The sequence below is a fragment of the Anabrus simplex genome, chromosome 13, assembly GCF_040414725.1.
Source record: "Anabrus simplex isolate iqAnaSimp1 chromosome 13, ASM4041472v1, whole genome shotgun sequence".
Classification (NCBI taxonomy): domain Eukaryota; kingdom Metazoa; phylum Arthropoda; class Insecta; order Orthoptera; family Tettigoniidae; genus Anabrus; species Anabrus simplex.
Window position 1 is genome coordinate 79,555,953 of NC_090277.1, and position 20,811 is coordinate 79,576,763.

The following is a 20,811-nucleotide window of genomic DNA, read 5'->3' on the forward strand; positions in this document are numbered from 1 at the left end:
TAATAGTATATAATTTATTATTACCTGTAAATATGATGTATAAATCGAGTGTAATGTTGTGCAACACAGGGTAATAGTCCAGAACAACGCATCTTGTCACTAGAGCTGTACGGAATATACCATTCATTGTAAATAGGTTATTGGAGACTCTAGAAATTACGAGAAAACATGTTGTGTCATACTTTTCTAGAAGCCTGGCCAGGCAAGGTATATAAAAAAGCAGCCTTGGGAGTTAAGAGCTGAGTTGTTAGCGAGAGTTGCTAGTGAAACTCGTGTACTCATGTCGTGATTCTGCTGTATTGGTAATCGGTTGACATGTTACTGTAGCAGTCAAATGTTTGCCAAGATGGCGGTTGATAATGTGTGTGTATAATGTGTATATAATTTTTAAATAAAATAGTGTACACAACTGACAGCATCTCGCACGTGCGTCTTTGTGGTTACAAGACAACCACTTGAAAGACAGATGTCAGGGAAGAGAGGACGATGAAGACCAAGATTACAATGGATGGATTCGGTGAAGAACAGCATTGGACAACAGAAGCTGGACACAGTGTTGTATGAGGAATGGCGGAGAGACGGGACGAAGTGGAGAGGAACCATATTTACCCCCAATCAGTGTCAGCTGGATAGGGGGAATTGATGATGATGATGATGATGATTACGATATCAATAGGAAATTGAAGATGATTTAAGTTCAAGCCATTGATTTTGATTCCCTTCCTCTCCCAATGACAAGTTTTGAACAATCCTTCCAATACAAGAGTGAACAGCTTAAGAGAGATATTATCCCTTTGTTGAACCCCTCTGCCTACTTATCAAATGTTCAGCCGCTCTGATCATCGCTGCAGTCTGCTCGTAGATGCCTTTCAAAAGCCTTATGTATTTCGAGTCCAAAAACAAACCCCATAGCACAACAGCCCTGATGGCCTTGAACTACCAAGAGACCGCTTCTCAGCCCACGAAGTACAGGATGATCAACACGTCTGTTGTTATGGTTAGCTTTCTAGATGAGGGCCGCTATCTCATCGTCAGAGAGCTCCTAAATTGTCATCACAAAGGTTGAGTGGACCTTGAAGCAGCCCTCAGATCAAGGTAAAAATGCCTGACCTCAACAAGAATCGAACCTGGGGCCACCGGATAAGAAGCAGGCAAGCTATCCCTAGAGCATGGGGCCAGCATATTTGGAGTTTATCCTTGCATCTTTGACAGCCTTTACGACTGCCCATATTTCCACTAAATCAAAAGCTTTACGATAGTCGATAAAGGATAGATAATTCCTACATTATTCAATTCAATGGTTTTCACAAGAAGAAGGCAAATTATTTGGATGGGGGTCAATAGCCGAAAAGCCATCTTAGAAAGTCCAAATTTGCAAAGAAGTTAGTAAAAATCTTGGTCAGAAGCTTATAAATATGTGACAACAGATTAACTTTATCACTTCTTGATGAGAAGTATTGATTCAGTACATTTTCAGCTGTCTGGTAGCCTCTCACAACTCTACCTTTTGGTTTCATTAGTTGCCTATAAGTCTACTCACCAGTCTGAGAGTTCTTGCCACGAGAGCTTCCACTACAGGCCCTCTGTCACCGTGCAAGAGATGCACTTCATCAATGATCAGCAGCTTCACCAGATTAGTGAGGGCAACGTCACCTGAAAAAAAAAAAAAAAAAAAAAAAAGGAAAAGAAATTGAAAGAAAATCACAGATCTGATTATAAAGGAACTTTAATCAGATATGGTGTGGAAATATGCACTATTATTACACCAGATAGGAAGAAAATAGGAGAAGAATGTATTTCTTAAACGCAACAGAAAACCAAATGAAATTGGGAAGAAGTCATCTATTTCCTGCCTCAAAAAAAAAAAAAAAACAGTGCATTGGCCACAATGCACATAAGGGAGCAGAATCTCTGGACAAAGTGGTGGAGTTTGGCCAGATACCTTGCCGAAGGCCACATGGAAGAGCAACATTACAATGGTCTCTTAACCTTTTCACTGCCATGTTTTGATGACCAGGCTCTTTTCGTCCTTTTTTATTAATCTGCTCTATGTCACACCAGTATAGGTCTTATGGTGATGATGGGATAGGAAAGGGTTAGGAGTGGGAAGGAAGCAACCATGGCCTTAATTAAGGTACAGCCCCAGCATTTGGCTGGTGTGAAAATGGGAAACCATGGAAAACCATCTTCAAGGCTGCCAGCAGTGGGGTTTGAACTCACTATCTCCCCAAATACCCTTTTCATTCTATGTTGTTTGCCTATTTTTTGTTTAAATCTTATTTCTATGATTTAGGTTTCTTTAAATTTTTTGTTTACTTTTGCAAATCATATAGAGTTATTTCTAGTTCTTCCATATCTCTCCAATTTCCTTAATCCATCCTACTTGTTGCTTCAGCTTCCAGAGCTTCTCTATATTTTTTCTTGGTAATCTGGTGTCCTCATAATGTAACAAAAAAAAGAGATCCTCTTTTTTCGTACAGTATCTGTGATGGGCACCAGTTCTCTGTACACCACGTCATTTGGCACTATCCATCACTGTCCATCATTTTGATACTTTTTATTTATGGAAGGTTTAGCTATTCTTTGCTCTACTTTTTGGATTTTGTTTTGTCGATTCTGTTTCTCTGAGTGACATTAAAGAGTTTTGCTTTCGCATGTCACCTCTGGTTGATACACAATTTTTATTGTACGCAGACCTTGTTAATGTTTGAGCTCTTATTTCATTAGTTCTTTCATGACATGTAGGTTTCTTGTCCAATTTATATGTTATAATTTCTCCAACATAAATTGTTATGTGGTTTATTACTACAGGATCTGCTACCATTATCTCACTATGTTTTAATAATATGTAGTCCTATTATTTTGTGCTATATTTTGAAGATTTATTTGATTTTTGGCTTCTTGAATGTTATTAGCTGGTAATGCTAGGTCGTCTGCAAATCCCAAGCAGTTTAAGTTTGATCATTCTTGGTTCCAATTTTTATGTTCTTAGGATTTTCCTTGCACTGTTCCCCCAACACATATTCTAGATCAGAGTTGAAAAGTAGTAGTAGTAGTAGTAGTAGTAGTAGTAGTAGTAGTAGTAGTAGTAGCAGCAGCAGCAGCAGCAGCAGAAATGTTTGTACTTGTCTGCTCTCTCTTCCCGCACTGATCTACCATTGTGTTTATCCTACTATATGTTCATTTTCATACTTACATAAAAAATAAAAATAAAATGTTAAGCGAGAAAACGTACCACTGAATACACAAATAAAAACTATCCAACATGTGTTAAAAACATGAGGGAACAAATATGAAAATATTTCATGCTGGGGATTATAAAATAACAATAGTGCACCGAAAATTGTGAAAAATCCAGACAACAACATGAAAACATATGCATGGAAAAAAATCAAAAGTATTATTGCAGATCATACTCTTTCTAAAATAAAATGTTAGTAGAAGCCTTTTATTTTGGAGCAGTGGGTTATTAAACATTATTTTCTGGTCACAATCTTAGGCAATGAATTGTAGGTTACACTCGACCATGTGCGGCTGCACCTTTGGCCGCCATTCTGAAATGGCTCTTTTAAAAGCCATAACTAGGCTGTCACAAGACAAATATGCACCACGCTAGTCAACTTCACACGATTATGTTCCTAATCCAGATGTAGGCTATCAGGTGACAAATATTCGCTACCCTTCACTGTACCATTCAACACAAAATAAATTTCTACTTTCTGAATGGAATGCGAAATACAAGCCCACACAGGCTCAATGTGTTATTCAGCAATCTCGCTGCTAAATAGCAAGCAAAACTGAACATTCCTGAGTCTAACGGCTGGCTCCACAAAGGTGCAACTTATCTATTTAAAGTCTTTTCCTGTTATCACGCAACTGTAGCAAGGGCTATTTCTTGCCCAAGTTGTAAATCATGTTCCTTTCACAAGGGATGACAAATAACAGTTTCAGGCACAGGAAAAATGTCATCGTACTAAGCGGTAACAGGGAAAATTCGCGATACGATAAGCGAGGTATTTTTACATAGACTTAATGCGATGAAAATCGGGACTTCGAATTTAAGATGTGCCAAGCGGGAAAACGTATTAATGAGGAACGCACTAACAAGGTTTCACTGTAAGTGGAAGCAATCCTACTACGCCACCAACCATGTTGATTACCACTGGATCAGTTGCTTCTTACTACAGGCAGTTGCGACCACGGATGCATTCTACGTCCCAACTCGCAGTTCAAAGAATTATTATAACTTAAGACAAACCTGTGCCTTTCCTTGTAACCACGTCCCACTTCTCTGGGGTGGTGACGAGCATCTGCGTTTGGAGGATTTCAGTCTTGGTGAGTTGCATGTCTCCTGTCAGCTCCTTGACAGTGATCCCCAGACAGCTCAGGCGTCTACTGAAGTTCTGGGTCATCTCAGAAGCAAGAGCTTTCATGGGAGCCACGTACACAATCTGTTGTGGAAAATTTGTATAGGTTATTTTTTATCAAGGCTAAAGAAGTAATGAACAAGGAATATTATACCCCATATCCATAACGAGATATGCAGCAGAATTCTGGACAATGACAGAGAGAACGTACAGGCAGATGAAATGAAGTTTTTGAAGAGTATGGTACAAAAGACAAGCAGGGATAGAGTAAGATGATATGCAAACAACTACAATGACAAAAGCTAAATAAAAATCTGGAGCAAAACAGTTTGAAATGGTTTGGACATATCAAGCAAATGAATAAATAAAGAATGTTAAAACAAGCAAGGGAAGGAGAGATGATAGAGAAGAGAGGGTGAGAGAGACAGAGATTACAATGGATGAACTTGGTTAACACAGTGTTGAACAAGGAATGGTGGAAAGACAGAACAAAATGGAGAGGAACCATATTTGTCCACACCTGGTGTCAGCTGGAAATGGGGAAAATGGTGAACTTTATGAAGGAAAATCTGCCAAAATAAAGAATAGAGAAAGAAAAAAAGGGTTAATTGAAACGAGATATTAAACAAGTCATAGGCCAGACAAGGACAGGAAGCAGCGCTCTGCTGTCACCTTGCTCCGCTCTACCACCTCGCAGCAGACTTGTCTGGGGAGTTTGTGAAATGTTTACAGCAGTTGATGCCAGCCCCGTGGCGTAAGGATAGCACGCCTGCCTCTTACGCGGAGGCCTCGGGTTTGATTCCCGGCCAGGTCAGGGATTTTTACCTGTATCTCAGAACTAGTTTGAGATCTACTCAGCGAATGTGATTACAATTGAGGAGCTATCTGACTATGAGACGGTGACCCCGGTCTAGAAAGCCAAGAATAACAATCGAGAGGATTAGTTGTGCTGACCACACGACACCTCAATCTGCATGCCTTTGGACTGAGCAGCAGTTGTTTGGTAGGGCATGGCCCTTTGGGGCTGTTGCGCCATGGGGTTTGGTTTGGATTACAGCAGTTGATAATGGGGGAAGGGAGGGTATTAGGCATGACGGCAGTAGAGATTTAAGGAGTGAAAAAACACAATGCCTTGGAGTTAAGGATACAATTTATATTCTGAATATATTATCCCTCATTTAGTTGTACAGAGATCATTCATAATTTGTGTCTTGCTATAAATAATGTATTAGAAAAGAGTCTCTGCAGTTAACTTGCAGGGCGGCAATACTGTGTATGTTACCAAGGCTGCGGCCAAGCCGAACGGAGTGCAATGATGTTAAAAATGAAGGTCGGGGCAGGTGGTCAATAGCGTGTGAAACTTAAGATGATTACGACAGAGGAGCGTACGCTTTTAGTAGTGTGGGTTTTCCGGGAAGGTGACAAATACACGGACAGAGAGAAAAGAAGATTTTGCAAACAGTTTCCTGACTCATTTCTACCTCAACGCGGAACCATGTGAGATTTAATGATTAAATGTCATAGTTGCAGTGCCATATAGGATGCTTCAAAGATCAGTAGACCACCAACTTTAACAGAAGAGAAACTTTCTGATGTTTCCAAGAAGCTCCTTAAAAGTCTGTCTAAATCCATGCAGAAATTGACAAAGCAGACTGGTGTATCAGTGTTCACAGCGCACAGAGTAGCAGGAAATAACCTAAATCGTTATCCGTATAAATTTTCTGTCCTTCAGAAGTTGAAGTTGGTGGGCGAAGAGAAGAACATTTTTTTATTGCGAGTGGTTTCAGCGGTTTATTAATCAACATGCAAGGGAAGTGTTAAGACAGATCAATTTTTACCTAGGAAGCTTGGTTTCATTTAACTAGTTACATAAACACCTGACTCTGGACATCTGAAAATCCACATGCAATTTGCGAGACTTCATTCTCAAAAGATGGCATGTGAATTGCAATCTCAGGTTCATGAATTATTGGGCCGATATTCTTTAACAGCACGGTAGATTAAGAAGTCAATGTCAATACATTACTCTTAAATACTACAAGAGTTTAAATCAGACACATATTACAATAAAAGGCAAAGGTGTATTCTGCCCGAAGGCAGGTCCAAACCTCTGCAGAGGCGTGCCTGAGCCGGAGTTTACGTATGGTAGTGTGGCCAGTTCCTTTCCGCTCCTCCATGTCCTTACCCCCCACCAAGAGCGTGTGGCAACCCATCCACATCTTGACCATGCCCAATGTTGCTTAACTTCGGAGATCTCATGGAATCCGGTGTTTCAACATGGCAACGGCCATTGGCATATTACAGCAGATAGATAGTATTAGCATTACTACTTTAAACTCACTGGTCGCTTACTATTGGTTTCACTGTACGGCTATAATTTCATACCTTTAGGAATGGCACACAGAAGAACAAATCTATGTTATGATCTGTACTGGTTGCGAGGTTTGTCTAATCTACTATTGGCAAAAGAAAATCTTATCATCATAATGTTTCAGTTGTAACTATCTGAGCACCATTAGAAGCTGATGTTGGCCGTGTGGTCAGGGGCGCGCAGCTGTGAGCTTGCATCCGGGAGATAGTGGGTTCGAGCCCCAATGTCAGCAACCCTGAAGATGGTTTTATGTGGTTTCCTATGTTCACAGCAGGCAAATGCTTAATTAAGGCCACGGCCGCTTCCTTCCCACTCCTAGCCCTTTTATATCCTATCGTCGCCATGTCAGTGCGACGTAAAGCAAATTGTGTGTATATATATATATATATATATAAAAGCTGATGACAGCTGTGAGAGTTGTTTTAAAGCAGGGAAAAAAAATCAAAAAGAAACCAAACCTCCCACACAATTCAAGGATATGGTCGAAAAAAGGCATTAGTCAAGAGAACTGCATTTTAGATGAGACAAGGAAACCTTAATATTTTTGAACACTCCGTGGCTGTATCCTTGGATATAGTCTGTGGTGTAATATGAACATGTACACCTTGGTAATGCCATATTCTTTCCTTTCATGGGAGTTAAAACATATCATAGCTGTTTTGAATCATGCCCTTTTATGCCTAACTCTAGTTCAATTGCAAGGAGAACTCCCTATATTATATGTGCCACAATTTATTGTTCTTAATTTTCTGGAAAGAGGGGGACGGATATGGTGTTGAGAGTATAGAGAAGAGAGGACAAAAAGTAGAAGAGGTATTGGAGGAACGAAGATAGTGGTGGAGAGACAGAAACCTGTCGAGGTGCTTGATTTACAACCCAACCAAGAAAAGAAGAAAAACATATTAAAACCAATGTGTCACATTACATGCAACACATTACCAGATAAACCTCCTTTAAAGACACTCATACACAAAAATTATAAATGGACACAATAAGACTCGTGTCTTTTTTTGTGATGCTCGATGTGAACTATAACTTACCTCTTTAATTTAAATTATAACGGCTGGGGAGGTGCACTAAATCAATAAAGCCATAAGCTGTCTCTGTGGATCAGTGGTAGAGTGTCAGGCTCCGGATCCCAAGATAGCGGGTTTAAACCCGGCAGAGGTAGTCGGATTTTTGAAGGGCGGAAAAAAGTCCATTCGACACTCCATGTCGTACGATGTCAGCATGTAAAAGATCTCTGGTGACACATTTGGTGTTTACCCGACAAAATTAATTAAATCTCAGCCATAGACGCCCAAGAGAGTTTCAGTTTACTCGGTCTGCCATCTAGTGGGCCTAGAGTAAAACGGAACGTCGAAATTGACGAGCAGACAGCCAGATGGTGTCAACTTGAAATGTCTGCATACGGTAGCCGAGGTCATACGATTATTATTATTATTAATACAGCCATATCACCAATACAAGGCTGTATTGATCTGGTGGATCTCCCTAACCGTTATCATTTAAATTTTGGTTTCAATACGGTATAAAGATCAAGTTTTTAACTTGTAATCCATAATTTATTTCTGGAAAAATCATGACTAGGGCCCGGACATTTATGACCTAAAATTGTTAGCAAAATGCAAGCATTTATGACCTAAAAATGTATTAAAATATGACATGTTTTTTGGTCACATTTTCAAATTCTTCAAAATTTTGCCGCTGTTTAAATTAACATTGCATTGAAAATATACTTTTAAAATCTAGAATGTTCAATAATAATAAATAAGCAATAACATTAATTTTGTTATTGCATTTTGAAATTATTTAATTACTCAATCCAGAGGTAACTCGACTCTGCACAGAATGAAATAAATGCCACATTTTGATGGGTGATCGGAAAGAATTACAATAGCAAATTACATATATTTTCAAATTTCCAAATAGGAATGATCTCTATTTTCACGCAACATTGACTTGTAACGGGAAAAAGACCGCTCAACATCGCAGAATGTTATTGGGGCATATTTGAAATTCGTCAAATCAGAGTTCAATTGAGGATCACTATTCTGTCGCTTTGTACGCATCTATCTCTTTCTATACAGCTTACCCTCCTAATTCACATAATTATATATTTCTATGAAAGGTAATTGTAAGAAATCACAGACAACAATTAGGAGATGTGAAAAATCTGTCTGAGACGACTGCAAGCAGGGGTGCAAAAACAGAATAGTAAGACAAAAATATGACAGAAACACAAAAATTTACAGGAAAATACGACCATAACATAAAAAAATACCATAAAATGTTGAACGGGACAAAATATGACTTTATATGACCTTTGAAATTTGCATAATTTTTAATCACTGTAGATAAAATCATGCTTAACTTGTAATTTCCAGTTAACTTTTAAAAAAAAGGCACAGTTTAAAAACCTAAAAGGGCCCTCGATAAAGCAATCCTACCTTGAACTGATCCTTCTTGATAATGTCGTTCTCGATGAACTGGCGGATGGTGTGTACTACAGTCAACATGGCCACGTTGGTTTTACCGGCACCAGTTGGGGCACAGATGAGCAAGTTCTCGTTGGTGTGATAAGCCGAATCGAATACAACAGACTGGATACGGTTCAGCTTTTTCATACCTTGAAATGCCATCTGACCGACCTGGAAAATAAACAAATAATTAACAGAACAGAATCCCTTAAGACACTCCATCCCTACTGAAAAATGAAGAGCAAGCTTGTTCAGTCATGAGTTACAAACAGGCTAACAATTCTCACAGCTGTCTTTGTCTACCATCTGTCGGTGACTTTTGGTACTAACAATGACTTTTTACTTTACAAAGGTAAAATAAAGTGTATCCTCACAATTCAACACATCATATAATTCCATCATCAGATGGAGTAATCAAATTCAAACAAGTTTTGACTCGTCTGAGCCATCTTCATTGAAAAGGGCGGGGGGGGGGGGGGTTGAAGTAATTTACATAATACAAGCTAAAAATGTGCCATAAAACATAATGAAGGAACAAATGAAAAAACAAAAGAGAGACATGACAGAAATAAAAACAGTATAATATACAATATTTAAATCATAATATGGAGCAATAAACAACTCACTGCGATAAAATTAATTGAAAACAGGGGTTAATACAAAACATAATTGAATGTAAAAATTGTGTTAACCTAAGAAGAAAAGAAATGAAAACAAATGATACAGATGGAACCGCTTCTTCCTTCTCGATAATGACATCCTCTTTTCCTTTCCCTCTAGCAATCTATTCCAAAGTATATCATATTACACAACAACATTTGCACACAAGCTGTTAGTTCTGTGATAAAACATTCTTTGTAGCTTGTTTCTCACGCATCAGCTGCTTTTCAGTGAAGTTTTTCTTGAAGCATCCTTCCCACTGCGATGACTTTTTTGTCTTCTGAACAGAAAGCGATTCCAGTGCAGATGTAGGCCTCAGTTATTTCTCAATGTTTCTGTCAACTGTCACGTACACTTAACAAAGCAAGTACAACATTACTGAAGCATTTGTAGTGGAGAAGAGCAACACCTGAGCTCCTTCATTCACAATTAATTTTACAATGTTTATGGGTAGCAATAGCAAGTCACGATCAAATAAGTATCATTCGCAACTCACAAGCACTGAATCGAGGGCAATTTAGGAGAAAGGCTCGAAAGAATTGAACATTTTTTCCTTCTTTTCTTTTTTTCTGTAGAAAATTTTTTTTGGTGATAATGTTAGCTTTCCTGTAATAAATTCCTCCTTGACCGTAATTCCATAATTGTGTGGTGAAATCCGCAATAGTAGGCACCTCTGCAATATACAAGTGAGCGAGGTATGAGCGATGTTAGTAATGCCATTCCTTACGCAGTCAGTCCCTGTTATGATTGGGGTGAAAATATTGCTCATAGGGTCGGTTGGTGCATGGGCTTGGCAGACTGATATGTAATAGCAACTTCTGGCTCAAGGAGGAAAGCAACGGGGAAACTACCTCCACTCCTCACTTCCCTAGTACGCATCTTCAGCGATGCCTAGGAAATCTATGACAGCTAATGGTGGAGCTGTGGAGGATCAAACCAGCCTTTGGGCTGAATGCACAACATACACACATTCAAAATTTACTTCAGTCATTATCTTCGTAATTAATTTCCTCTTGATCAATGGTTTACAAATTTATTTCTAAGCAATCTATTAGTATTTTCTTTGTCATTTCTTGTCGCAAGGATTTTTTTCATTTTTAGTTTTCTAGTAATATTTAATGGCCTCTCTACTCTTACATCTTAGTCTTGACCACGTAACACTTCTGTTCTTTTGTTCTTACTGCCAGATCTCTCTTCCAACAGCGAGTATAATTTCACTCGCTTGTGCATTTGGACAGGATACGCCAGCTACTTCAGTATCTTAAGTAAGTGCCATGTCTAAGTTGTTGGAACGTATTAAACATTACTCTTGAAGCAGAAATATTCAATGCTCTCTATCATGATATTTAATGCAGGTCACGGTATGCATTCATTCACTGGCGAGTGTAACGACCATCTAACGTGTATGTGAAGGATGCCAATTACGATGGCCGCAAATTGAGACCCGGGTCTGTGAGGTGACGCAGGTGACTCACGGCAAGTTTCTGCGAACCATAGAAGTGACTGGAGCAACACTATGTTACACTAGGAAAATATAAGCAGGATAAGAGTATTTATAAGCCAACTTCTCATGTTTAGTGGCAGCATATTTTGGTGATATTTTAGTGGGTTTTACAGTTATAATTTTACCAGATAAAGTGAGTAGACGATTACGGAATTACGGTCAAGGGGGAAATTATTGCGGGAAAGCTAACATTATCACAAAAAATAATTTTCTACAGAAGAAAAGAAAAGAAGGAAAACAGCTCGAAAGGACTGAACATTTCTCCTAAAGCATTCTCGTTTCAATGCTTGCTAGTTGCGAACGATACTTATTTGAGCACGACTTCCTTTTGCTACCCATAAATGTTGTGAAAAACATTGTGAATGAAGGAGCTCAGGCGTTGCTCTTCTCCAATATTGGGGTTCGAACACACTATCTCCCAAATCCAAGCTAACAGTTATGTGACATCTTCTACTATATATCATGTACAAGAGTGTACACTGCATTGTCTTCTGAAGAAGTTGGAAGGGGAAGTTCCTGCTCATCCAGACACAAGTTTCTCAGCACCACACTCCATCTAAAATGATGTCTCCTTGTATTTAGATACAAACAACTTGTAATTTATGGTACTTTACTTTCTCAAAAACTACAGGGTGCATCAGAACTATACCAACAAGAAAATCTGAGATGTGCTTCGTGTTATGTTAAGAAAAATGGTGCAAACAGATTGCTGGAGAAAATTTTTCCTTTTTAAGGAAATTAGGTTACTTTTTTTACTTCCGGGCACGCACGATTCAAATTGCCGCTGCCGTGCTTCAGGGAAAGGGAGGGGAGGGAGGAGAAGTAGGGTGTATGATGGAGACAAGATAATGCTCTGCGCGTATGCACGAGTCAACCTACTGAGATGCACAACCTGTGACAAGTTCGGTGAATGAAGTCAGAACGGACAATCCGGCAACACTGGCGACACGTAACGCTGCACCTGTGTAGCAGCAGGTTTTGACCACCTGTTCCCAACATTGTTCAGTTGAGCATCGTGTGTATGCCGTGTAAGACCTGTTTGACACAGTGCGTGTTTAGTGCGTTGGTTCTGAACTGCGAACAGGAACATGAACGACCAAAACATCAATGTACAGTTTTGTTTTAAGCTTGGCAAGACACCGGAAGAAATGCATGCAATGCTGGTACGTGTTTATGAAGATCAAGCACTGTCCTTGAAGTGTGTGTACGAGTGGTTCGCCCGTTTTCGAGGAGGCCGGGAAAGTGTTTCTGGCAACCCCCATAGCAGAAGACCGGTGACCGCCGCCAGTGACAAAAACAATGAGAAGGTGAGGACATTAATCACAAACGATTGGCGATTAACTGTGCGCATGACAGCGAATGAACTGCAGATTAACCGTGAATCCGTGCGACAAATCGTTACCCAGAAGTTAGGGAAGAGCAAAACGTGTTCTCGTCTTGTGTCACATCACTTGACTGACGACCAGAAGCAGGCACGTTTAGAGGCTTCACAGGATTTTGTCAAAACAGCGGATGCGACACCAAATTTCTTGAACTGTATCGTCACTGAGGATGAAACCTGGTGTCTCAGGTACGACCCTGAAACGAAACGGCAAATGGCATTCTCCACGAACCCCTCGTCGGAAAGAGGTCAGAGCCGAAAAGTCGCGCATCAAAATCGCTTTGAAAGCAAAGAGATTTGACAATATTCCTGACATCCAACGAAACATGACGAGGCTTTTGAACACCATCCAAATGGAAACCTTCTTGCAAAGTTTGCAGGACACGTATCGCCAATCTCAGCAGTACATAGTTAAGCGAGGGGACTCTTTCGAAGGACAGTAAGGTCACTGTCGTGTATTGTTCATCTATGTTGATGGTACAGGACTATTCACCAAACTTTACTGTCACAGGTTGTATTTAGGCAATTACCAAGATGATTATCATCAGATTCCCTTTGATTTAATTATTCTGCAAGAACTGATGATGACTCCAAGGGAGTCGAAACCGGTCTTCGCTTAATAAATTTCAAATATTTTACATTGTGTTGAATGGTGGAACATCCCTCATATTATATTATATGCACAAGTTAGTAAACAAAATTTACTAGACGTTCAACGAGATTACGACTTAGTTAGAGAATATCCAATGTGACTTAACATTTGTATTTCTAAGAGTGCATGTTCAATATACCAGCAGACAATAAGATTAAGTGCAAAAACCTACCAAAGTTGTGAACAATTTTTAATTTAAAGTATTTTAGTGCTGTTCGATATTTTATATTAGATTTCAGTACTTAATGTATATACATAATCTTATAAGCCATCCTTAACTAGCCAAATGCGGACACCGATTGTAATGCAAAAGCACATTTCAATTAACTTTCATTATATTTTAAAGAGTAATACAAGATTAAATACAAACAGGATCCTGAATATATTTTCATGATTTTGAGTTAAGAAACATGGCTGATGATGCTCATAATATAAGGGCGAAACATGTACCATTAATGAAATTAGCAATAATGTAAAATTTTCTAATGTAATAAGGAAAAATATATTGTACTGAAAGGGTGGACAATTTTAAAAAATAAAAACTAGATTTTTTTATATTAGGCAAAAGTTTCCTCGTTCAACTCTCACGGGATTGTTCTTGTCTCTTCAGGCAATACCGATGATGATGATTGTTGTTTAAAGGGGCCTAACATCTAGGTCATCAGCCCCTAATGGTACGAAATGAAATGACAGCCCAAAAACATCCATTGACCACAATTCAAAACGTGAGGACAAAGAATGAATGGATGGGTGGATATGAATTTAAAACGATCAGTGGAACCGACCCACAGTGCCTCCCATGCAAAGAAGCTGGCGTAGAACAATAGTACTACTCACCAAGAGACTGCTTCTAAACCACAAGGCTGAATCGATGGTACTTGTAGTCGAAAGGGGTCTAAATTCCAAATCAGGGGCCCCACACAATAGTACTTATCACTAGGAAAGTAGAACCATGGTATTTGTCATGCTGCGGTACCAATCGCAATATTCCACACATTACAGTACTGCTCACAGGTAATGAAATTTGCACATGTAATACAGACCTATGGCGTTTCGCACATTGCGACGCCATTTACAGGCAAATCTATGGTGTTCATCACATAAGGGTACTAACCACAGGGACTCGTACTATCCTGTGGTGTTCCTCATATGGTGGGTACTAATCACACGCAAGCCAGAACCATGGTGTCACTCACATAGTGCTAATAATCACAGGTACTGTAAAAGCCGTCGTGCTCTGGTTTGCTACTGTTGATCTATTTGGTCTAAAGCCATATTATTGTTCTTCTAACTGTGTCTCTATCATATCCCTCAATCTTTTGTCTCCATTATTTTTAGCCCATGTGATAACAGGGTTATACCTCTATCATGTCCGACTCGTTGGCTGAATGGTCAGCGTACTGGCTTTCGGTTCATAGGGTCCTGGGTTTCGATTCAAAGCCGAGTCAGGGATTTTAACCTTTACTGGCTAATTCCAGTGGCTCGGGGGTTGGGTGTTTGTGCTGTCCCCAACATCCCTGCAAATAACACACCACTCATAACACCATCCTCCACCACAATAACACGCAGTTACCTACACATGGCAGATGCCGCCCACCCTCATCGGACGGTCTGCTTTACAAGGACTGCCCCTGGCTAGAAATAGCCTCATGAAATTACTATTATGACTATTATTACCTCTATAATTTTCACATTTCTTCTTATTTCCGTTTTTTGAACAATAGTAGAATGCTTCCTTGTTGCCAAACTTCAGGTATCCTTTCTTCCTTCCATATGGCATTGAGAGCTCGGTATAGCCGCTGTAGTTCATGCTTCCTGCTGCCTTAATCATATTAGCATTGAATTCATCTTTTCCACTTGCTTTACCTTTGGTCATTGCTTTCACTGCCCTTTCAAGTTCCAACCATGTTATCAGGTTCTTTTCTTTTTCTCCATCTCTTATTTCCATTTTCGTATCTCCTCCTTCCAAGCAGTCATCCTCATTATAAATTTTTTCAAAATACTTTGCCATCACTTTCTGAAGACACTTATCATGTACTATGGATCCATCTTTTCTCTCTAATGCCTCAATTTTTTCTTGATTTATTCTTTTCGATTTTATTACTCTGTATAATAGTTTCTGATTTCCTTGACTAACTTGATCAATTTTGTTGGTAAACTCTCCCCAACGTTTCTCGTTTTCTTCCTTGATACTCCTCTTTACTTGTAGTTTCAATATTTTGTATTCCACATGTAACCTTTCTATCTTATTCTCATTCCTCTGATATGTTTTTTGCTTTTCCTCGTCCATTTCTTTCTTCACCTTGTTCCTTTCATTTATTAATTTTTTTATTTTGTATGTCCACCATCATGTCTCCTTTCCCTTAACCTTTGCTTCTGTTTTCTTGCATACCTCAATTGCTGCTTCCACAAAAGTCTGTTTTAAATTTTCCCACTCTTCTTCTCCACCTCGTATTTATGTGTTAGGCGACTTCCTTTTTATCCAATCTTGGAATGCCAATGTTTTATCCTCCTCCTCCAATTCCCAAATCCTGATCTTTGGTTTCTTCTTCAGTACAATTTTAGGGACTTTTGTTTTAATTCCACAGTTAATAATCTATGATAACCTTCCATACTTTCAATGAGGATTATCTTCGTATTCACGACTATCTTCCCCATCCTCGGTCTGTTATTACAAAATCGATGAGTGTTCCATACTGTCCATCCCAACTACATCAGCTGATCTTATGGCTATTCCTCTTCAAAAACCATGTGTTCTTTATTATCAGGTTATTTCTGATACAGAAGTCCAACAGTTTCTCTCCATCTTAATTTCTATCGCCATACCCGTGTGGGCCAAAAACATTCTCACATCCCATTCTATCAGTTCCCACATGAGCATTCAGATCTCCCATTATCATGATCCCATCTCCAACAATATAGGCCGATTGCAGAAACGATGACTAGTTTTAAGACTTAGACAATGTCTACTAAAACAACGTCTAAGCCAATCACGATCTTTCATTGCATTAAGAATGTTCAGCCGGTGTTTAGCTAGACGTCGTTTAAAGTTTCAATATTGGTTCAAAAATGGAGACAGAAGTACCTTCCATGCAACTCTTTGTCGCAACTAATGAAATTCGTCGGTGCGTGCGCCAAACGTTAGTCAGCTGTCTTCTTACATATTACTCAGTACGGCTAAGCATGAGCATGACTTGCCCACGGATAAGAATATCACTTACGATGGAAATAAAATCTCATAATATTATCAACACTAAAGCGACACGCCATCGTACAAGGAAGTGTGGCTTTGATTATAGCGTTACGGTAAGTCTAATATAAATAGCTTCTAGGAAAGGAAGATGGAACTATATTACTGTGTAACTGAACGAGTTGTACGGGCCATATAGACGTAGGTTGCATTCTAGAGATCGTACATTGGAAACGCACCATCAGTAGCCCTGAAGATTGTTTTTCATAGTTTCCCCATTTTTACATCAAGCAAATACTGGGGCTGTTATGGCCACAGCTCCTCCTTCCCAGTCCTTGCTTTTTCCTATCTCATAGTTTACAAAAACTAACCTGAATTAGCGCGATGATTATCAGCAAAATAAGAATCATACACACACAACGTACTTTTTAGTGCCACTATTATGAGTGCTTACTTGGTAGTAAATATAAGTTAATCCCTCCCGGTTGATGTATGTGACAGTCTTCTGACCATCAAGACTGATGTAGTCGAAGTGACCTATAATTCCAGGAAAATTATTCCAAACATAATGAAATATACTGGTTGCCAAGAATTGTAGTCAGATTGATAGTTACCTGACTGTCCCTTGTATCATATGTTTCAAGCTACACCACCTCTGATTGTGATTCACTCCTAAAATTTGAACTAAAACAGTTTTCTCGGCAGTGCTTAAACATGGCCGGTTTAACATCCGTTTTGAACAGTGTCTAAGTGATAAATAACATCTCTGCAATGCGGCAGCTATACTAAGACGTTGTTTGACAGTAAACATAGTCTAAATACTGTTTTGACAATCGACCCTATGTGTTTCCAGTTCACTGAGGAAATCATCTTTTTCTTCCATGCCACATCCTTTAAAAGACCTGTAAAAAACATAGGGGGAATTGCAGAAACAATGACTAGTTTTAAGCCTTAGACAACGTCTACCTAAACAACGTCTAAATCGATCACGATCTTCCATTGCATAAACAATGTTCAGCTGTGTTTAACTAGACATCGTTTAAAGTTTCAATATTGGTTAAAAAATAAGGCAAACACTAGGGCTGTTTTGCCACAGCTCTTCTTCCCCAGTCCTCTTTAAACACTAATGACCACCATCACCACCACTTGCCTTTTCCTATCGCATAGTTGCCGAAAACTTATCTGAATTAGCACGACGATTATATATAAAAACCACATACAACCTACCTTTTAGTTTTCACTATTATGTATGCTTACTTGGCAGTAAATACATGTAAATCCCTCCCAGTTGATGTATGTGACAGCCCTCTAACGATTGGGACAAGTAATTCTGACATGTATGTAGTCAAAGTGACCTATAATTCCATGCAAATCACCCCATGCATAATAAAATATATTGTTTGCCAGGAATTGTATTCAAGTTGACATTTACCAGACTGTCTCTTTGTCAGTCTCGAGAAACAAGCGAAATCGTATTTTAAGCTCTACCTCCCCGTACATTTCAAATGATTTGCTGTGATTTTGCAGCAGGCGACACACAGAGAGGCCGTCGGACTAAACTTTCTTCCAGGAATAGACTCAACATGATAATGCAAATTACATGTTTCATGGTACATAACCTCTGATTGCGCTTCACTCCTCTCATTTGAGGTTAAACAGTGCTCTCGGCAGTTTAAACATGACCGGTTGAACATCGGTTTTAGACAGTGTACAAGTGATGAATAACGGCTCTGCAATGTGGCAGCCATAGTTAGGCATTGTTTAACTGTAGACATAGTCTAAACACCGTTTCTTAAATTGGCCTCTACCATTTAGACTGATGTTTTCACTGCCTGTACTTGTAGCCATGAGAGTAAGCTATTGGGCTTTTACCCTGCTAGAAAACCAGGTGAAATTATTTAAGTTTTGCAGAGAACATCGCTCCATGTCTTCAGAAGAAATCTTGTCTGTTCACAAGCAAGACTTCTCTAATAATGAAGTTTTGAATTTAAGAATGCTTTACCGTTCGTCTATAGTAAGTGGTGCTCTGGTTCATCACTGTGCACCAGCCTTCCAAGCTCCAATTAAGATGCTCCTTGTTTCATCGTATGTGCGTGCGAAGTAAACAGCAAGGTTATTAGACATTTCACCTTGTTTTCTGACATGGTAAAAGACCTGATGCTTATTATCATGTCTACAATTATAGGCTGAGAAAGCATCAATCTAAATATAAGTAATAACATGTTTTGGTCTTGAAAGAACATCATCAGATTCTATCAAACCACACCTGATGAAAATTGTTTAGAAACATAGAAGCATTTGTTTAAATCCTGTTGAACGGCAGTGAGACTTGACATTTTGACAGACAGAAAATATATCTTTTTTTTTTACAAACTGCTTTACGTCGCACCGACACACATAGCTCTTATGGCGCCGAGAGGATAAGAAAGGGTTAGGAGTGGGAAGGAAGTATTTGTGGGCTTAATTAAGGTACAGCTCCAGCACTTGCCTAATGTGAAAGTGAGAAACCATAGAGAACCATCTTCAGGGCTGCCGACAGTGGGCACTCAAGTTTTTTGCAGGTTTCTTTGTTGGTAACAAGTCCTAATATGACAAGTACTTGTCAAGTTCCAAAAAAAAAAAAAGCCTTTTAGGATAATGCCTTCATTTGCGATTTTTCAAAACCTACCATCTTAAATCTGGATCAAACTCATGATGTTGGGTGTTAGAAGCTTCCTAACAGTTGGTGGTGTTTGTAAGAGGAAGAACAACTTAGCAACCATCCTCTCTTAAACTAAGTGGAAACAAAAATAAACAAATTTTATACTAAAAAAATAATTCTGAAATGAAGGAAAAAAATAAAAATTATTTAAAGTCAGAATGGACACCGATACATCAAAATGGGACTTGCTTTGTTATTTTATTTAAGTAACATTAGAAAAAAATGACCATGTTCCCTGAGTAACAGAACACTTGCAATTTATATGCACTTAATTAGTACACTCGCAAATGACAAGATCAGCAGTATTTTCGTCATCGCCTAGAATGAATTTTGAGTTTCCATGCAGACCAAGGTTCCATCTTAGGTCAGAGAGACTGAAAAATTTAGTGAGGAGGTGGGCAAAGGTAAATTCAGCACCCCATGAACACAGTGGAGGGTCTTCCGTCTTTAGGAGGCAAGTGTGTGCAGAACTTGCACAATGTCCTGAAACTGTACAGAACTGCAGCCTCTCTCCATGAAGGCCAGAAAGAGGACCGCTACACTGTAGTCGTCTTCAATATTTTCTCGGTTTGCTGGGAGATTAGACAGCTAGACACTCCAATTCCTAGGACGCCAAGGTGGTTCGGCGTAGTTGAGAGCAAATAAAACTAGGTGGCACGTTCACAGGTGGAAGTGGTAGGAGTACCCCTTCTTTTGCAGGCTGATCCGCGAGTTTGTTGTCCATATGACTAGGAAGCCCTGGTTCCAGCAAAATAAACCTGGCTAGGTCATGGACCTGCTGCACCAGTCGTCGTCGTGGGAAACGTGACTTTTCTATTATTTTCCTTGGCTTATTATCTCCTCTGATTTTGATTCATATTTTCAACACATCTTCAGTGAACATTTAATTAAAATTGCCCTTGCCCACCTAATGGCCATCATAATTTAAGTGCCAAGTCCTTAAGGTCTGACACATGGTCAGCCGGTTTGAGTCCTGCTGGTGGAATAAAAGAAAATTTAAAAAATCACCATCAGAATGTTGGCAAGTAAGGTAGGACAGGTTGTGGTATAGAATTTATAAGCACTAGATTGTGTGCCAAAAGCCTTGATTCAATTCCAAACCTTATGAAGTGTTCATATGGAGTGCGGGCATACGATGCAGTTGATGGTGAATTGTGCGTCAGATGAGGATGTTAAGCCTTGAGCGGACCAACTGCTTTCAATCTCACCCCACCTCATTGTCATCATCTTGCACCCAGACATGCAGGTCACCCATGGGTGCCAAACAGAACTGCACTAGTCAAGGTGTCCGGCTCCATGGCTAAATGGTTAGCGTGCTGGCCTTTGGTTTGATTCCTGGCAAGGTCGGGAATTTTAACCATAATTGGTTAATTTCGCTGGCATGGAGGTTGGGTGTATGTGTCATCTTCATCATCATTTCATCCTCATCACGACGCTCAGGCCACCTACAAGCGTCAAATCAAAAGACCTGCATCTGGAGAGCCGAACTTGTAATCGGACACTCC

At 39.4% G+C, this 20,811-nt stretch overlaps 1 protein-coding gene across 1 annotated transcript in view; it reads right to left on the reverse strand.

Moving 5' to 3' along the window:
- Positions 1 to 20,811, reverse strand: part of obe (obelus) — a 191,283-nt gene that overhangs the window by 99,174 nt on the left and 71,298 nt on the right. The window contains exons 11-13 of the mRNA XM_068230014.1: positions 9,189 to 9,389; positions 4,259 to 4,451; positions 1,541 to 1,653 (exon numbers count right to left, since the gene is read on the reverse strand). Of these exons, the coding sequence (XP_068086115.1) occupies positions 1,541 to 1,653; positions 4,259 to 4,451; positions 9,189 to 9,389 (507 nt within the window). The remainder of the gene's footprint in view (positions 1 to 1,540; positions 1,654 to 4,258; positions 4,452 to 9,188; positions 9,390 to 20,811) is intronic.